Here is a 3,948-nt window from a genome sequence, read left to right on the forward strand (position 1 = left end):
TTGCACGCTTCTACCTCAAACCTTGGTCTGTTAAAACGGGACCAAATAATCCTTGGACCGGGCCTCGGACAACACTGTCTCAAAGCACCGCTGACAGAGACACCAAGAGGCCGCCATTAGGGCTCCGAGACGGAAAACTAAACACAACGTATGAAGCGATCACCGGCGCCCGGCCATCGGCACCGATGGAAACGCCTCCCGCGTCCGCACCCGTTGCCGTGGTCCCCGATGGGGCAGCACCCGGGCTCCTGCCTGGATCGATGGTTCCCAAGCAGCTCAAATCAGTCCCTCTGTCTCTCCCGCTGAAGGGCCTTGTTATCTTTGGGTTAATGACGTCTGGGTTATGTTACTGGGTGTTGATTCAAGGGCCACCCTAAACCCGTAAAGAAAGAGGACGTGGGGAACGAGGTGGGTAGGAGACCGTGGCCATGGGTCCGGTCCGGAGGCTCGGCATCCAGGTCCCCTCTGAAGACGGCCGGCCACTCCGCCCCACGAAAACCCGCCCCCGGCGCAGGGAGGGCTGCACCGGGGACAAAAACACGGAACCGGAAGAGGGAACCGAGTGCGTGGGCGCGCCCGAAACCTCCGCCAGTTTGCCGCGCCGCCGCCACCTTCCTGCCGCACTGCGCAGGCGCGCAGACCGTCCCCGGCCTCCCCTGCCCCTCCCACCTCTCCCCGGAGCCGAGGACGCCCGCCGCAGCACTGAGCGTCTGCGCACGCGCTGTCCCGCCCCCGCCCCCGGACCAATTGGAAGCGGCAGCGCCTGGGCGCCGGGGGCACGACGCCGTGGGCGGGGCCGAGACGTGAGGGCAGCGTGCTGGCGACACAGGGCGTATATAAGTGAATACAGGCACCGCCCCTCGCCCCAGTGACTGAGCCGCCGCCGAGGACTCAGCAACCTCCCCCTTGAGCCCCCCTCGCTTCCCGACGCTCCGTCCCCCCTGCCCGCCTTCTCCCGCCGCAGCCTTCCGCAGGCCGTTTCCACCGAGGAAAAGGAATCGTATCGTATGTCCGCTATCCAGAACCTCCACTCTTTCGGTGAGCGACGGGGAGGGCCCGCGGGGAAGCCCCGGGTGGGGCGGCGGGGCTGTCTAGGCCCAGAGACGGCCCCGGGAAGGCCTCTAGCGCTCGGGCCTTTTGTAAGTGGGTGCGAAGGGAACCTGTCTGGCCTCGAGGACCGTGGGGACCGGGCCTGGGCCTTGGGGTCGGCCCCTGAGCGTGACCGGAAGCCTAGGACGAGAGGTCAGCCCTTGGGCGGGCCCAGCGTCTCGGGTGGCGCATTTACTAATGGCTCCGGCCCCACCGCGGGCCACACCCGCCCCTCCCGCCACCGCGGCGTCACATCCTTTACGTCACCGCCGTTGTCCCGGGCCCCGGCCGAGGGAGGCGGCCCCAGCCCTAGAGTGACAAACGCGCGCGCCAATGGGGCGGCAAGTCGGCCCCGCCTCGGAGCTCGGGTTCCGGCCGGTTGCATCAGCCGACTGGGGCGGTGCCCGCCCGCCCGCCTGGCTCCCCCGACACGTGATCGGTTTCCGAGGGCGGACCCGGAGGCCCAGGCTTTTGGCGGGGCTTGGGCAGGAAGCCGCCCGTCCCCGACCCGCCTGTTCCGGGGAGAGCCCACACGGGACATCATCTGATCTGACCCAGTTCTTGGGGCGATTTCAGGATTCGTTGCCTGCGCTCACCAGAGACCCAGTGGGGAGGGTGACGGTGACCCCTGAGCCACCAGGGCTCTAAACTTCAGCCTTTCTCCCCAGACCCCTTTGCTGATGCAAGTAAGGGTGATGACCTGCTTCCCGCTGGCACTGAGGATTATATCCATATAAGAATCCAACAGAGAAACGGCAGGAAGACCCTTACTACTGTCCAAGGGATCGCTGATGATTACGATAAAAAGAAACTAGTGAAGGCCTTCAAGAAGGTAGGTCTTCATGGGAGGGGTGGGCCTTGAGGTGCTCACATAGGGGCGCTGTGCTGTTTCTCTCCCCCGGAAAGGGATGATGATGATGATGGCCCGGCCTGATCTGCCTTGCTTCCCTTGCAGAAATTTGCCTGCAATGGTACTGTAATTGAGCATCCAGAATATGGAGAAGTAATTCAGCTGCAGGGTGACCAGCGCAAGAACATATGCCAGTTCCTTGTCGAGGTGAGTTGGGTCACTGGCTGCTTGGTGCCTCTGCCCTGGCTAATCGCAGATCCTGCCTCATCTATTGATTTCTGCTGGGAAAATGAGCCCTTTCATTTTGTAAGGCTGGACGAGATGGTTGAGTTTCAAAGTACATAGACATGTATTTCCGAAAACAGGAGGAACTCGTCTGCCTCAGTTTACTTTTTTATGGCTCTACTTTCCCTTTTTAAAAAATACTTTATTGACTAAAAAAAAAACCTTTATTGTTGAAAGTATTATATATGTCCCCCTTTTTTATGGTTCTACCTTTAAAGGTTGCAAATTTAAATTGTGTGCAGACAGGTACTAAACTGGATGTCTGGTTGGCTGTTCCTCCTAAGTGCTAAGATCTGTTACAGCCTAAGTACCCTGAGTTGAGAACCACTGTGCTCCCAGTGGTTGGGGTATGCATCTTGGCTCTTAGACTTCCCTTGCCCAGTGTAGAAGCAGGAAGATAGGACTATTTTGCTCCAGAATTGGAGACTTGAACTCTCTCAATCTACTCTTTAAAACTCTACCCTTTTATTTTTTTGCAGATTGGACTGGCTAAGGACGACCAGCTGAAGGTTCATGGGTTTTAAGTGCTTTTGGCTCACAGAAGCTTAAGTGAGGATTTCTTTGCAATGAGTAGAATTTCCCTCCTGTCCCTTGTCACAAGTTTAAAAACCTCACAGCTTGTATAATGTAACCATTTGGGGTCTGCTTTTAACTTGGACTAGTGTAACTCCTTCATGCAATAAACTGAAAAGAGCCATGCTGTCTAGTCTTGAAGTTCCTCATTTAAACAGAGGTCAAGCAGTAGGCGCCTGGCAGTGTCCAGCCTGAAACGGAGCAATACCGTGATGTTTCCGCCAAGCCCATGTCTGGCCAAAGCTCCTCACCAGAGTTCCCTGCCCTCAGAGAATGTCACCGCCTGAGCAGCCTTCCGTGAAGCTGAGAGGAGAGGGGTAAGGCAGCAGCGGCATGTGTACCACTAGAGGGAGCCTTCCGTAATCACAGATCTACACCTGAGCAAGTGATGGAGCTTAGAGCAAGCAGCCTGCCACCTTCCCTCCCGTGAGGTGTAAGGACTTGTGGCTTGCCACCAAGGTCTTTTTGACCAGACAGATCCTAGCTAATTGTTGTCCAAACACCATAATTTGAGGCCAACCTTCTTATCAGAGTTAAACTTTTGACAAGGGAACAAATTTCAAACTGAAGTGTCAGTCATGTAGCTAGCTATAGAGCTTGCAACTTCCTAGCAACAGCTGCCCAATGCCATGTGAAGTAAAAAAACAAAAATGATTTTTGGGGTGTTCTTTTTTCCCTCCTTCAGTTTTAATGTTATGTTATGTATTTAAACCCTTATTTAAATAAAACTTGTTTTCAGAAACACCTGACTTGCAGATTCTATTTTATGTATAGTCAATATCGTGTGTGTGAAAGAACCACAGAAGTGGGCAGGGAGTCTGTCTGACCCGGAGCTTCTCAACTGGGGCCTGAGCAAATAGGCCAAGAACACGGTTGGTGAGCTTGCTCCTGTAAGTTTCCCAAAAGGACAGACATAGTGTGGGCGTCACCTAATCTCCAAACCCCTAGAAAAGGCATGCAAAAGTGTGCTAAAAAAATTAGGTTTGTAGAATTAAAAAATATAGTGACAGTTGTGTTTGTGAAGCTGAAATTAATATCAGGAGGCTATCCCTGACAAAGGACAATGAATAGTAAGTATCGTGTACTCCAGGGTTCATTCTGTTAAATACAAAATACAATCCCGCATGTGGATCATAAACCAGTCCTAACCA

General features: G+C 54.7%; 1 protein-coding gene across 1 annotated transcript; it reads left to right on the forward strand.

Moving 5' to 3' along the window:
• Positions 1-862: 862 nt before the first annotated feature.
• On the forward strand, positions 863-3,541 carry EIF1 (eukaryotic translation initiation factor 1). The gene is made up of 4 exons (XM_070393655.1): positions 863-1,038; positions 1,758-1,921; positions 2,045-2,146; positions 2,704-3,541. Exons 1-4 carry the CDS (start codon positions 1,008-1,010, stop codon positions 2,746-2,748), a joined length of 342 nt encoding a protein of 113 aa, XP_070249756.1. The 5' UTR covers positions 863-1,007; the 3' UTR covers positions 2,749-3,541.
• Positions 3,542-3,948: the final 407 nt, after the last annotated feature.

Source organism: Myotis yumanensis, unplaced genomic scaffold (assembly GCF_028538775.1).
Source record: "Myotis yumanensis isolate MYYU_CA2020_CCGP unplaced genomic scaffold, mMyoYum1.0.hap1 SCAF_16, whole genome shotgun sequence".
Taxonomy (NCBI): Eukaryota; Metazoa; Chordata; class Mammalia; order Chiroptera; family Vespertilionidae; genus Myotis; species Myotis yumanensis.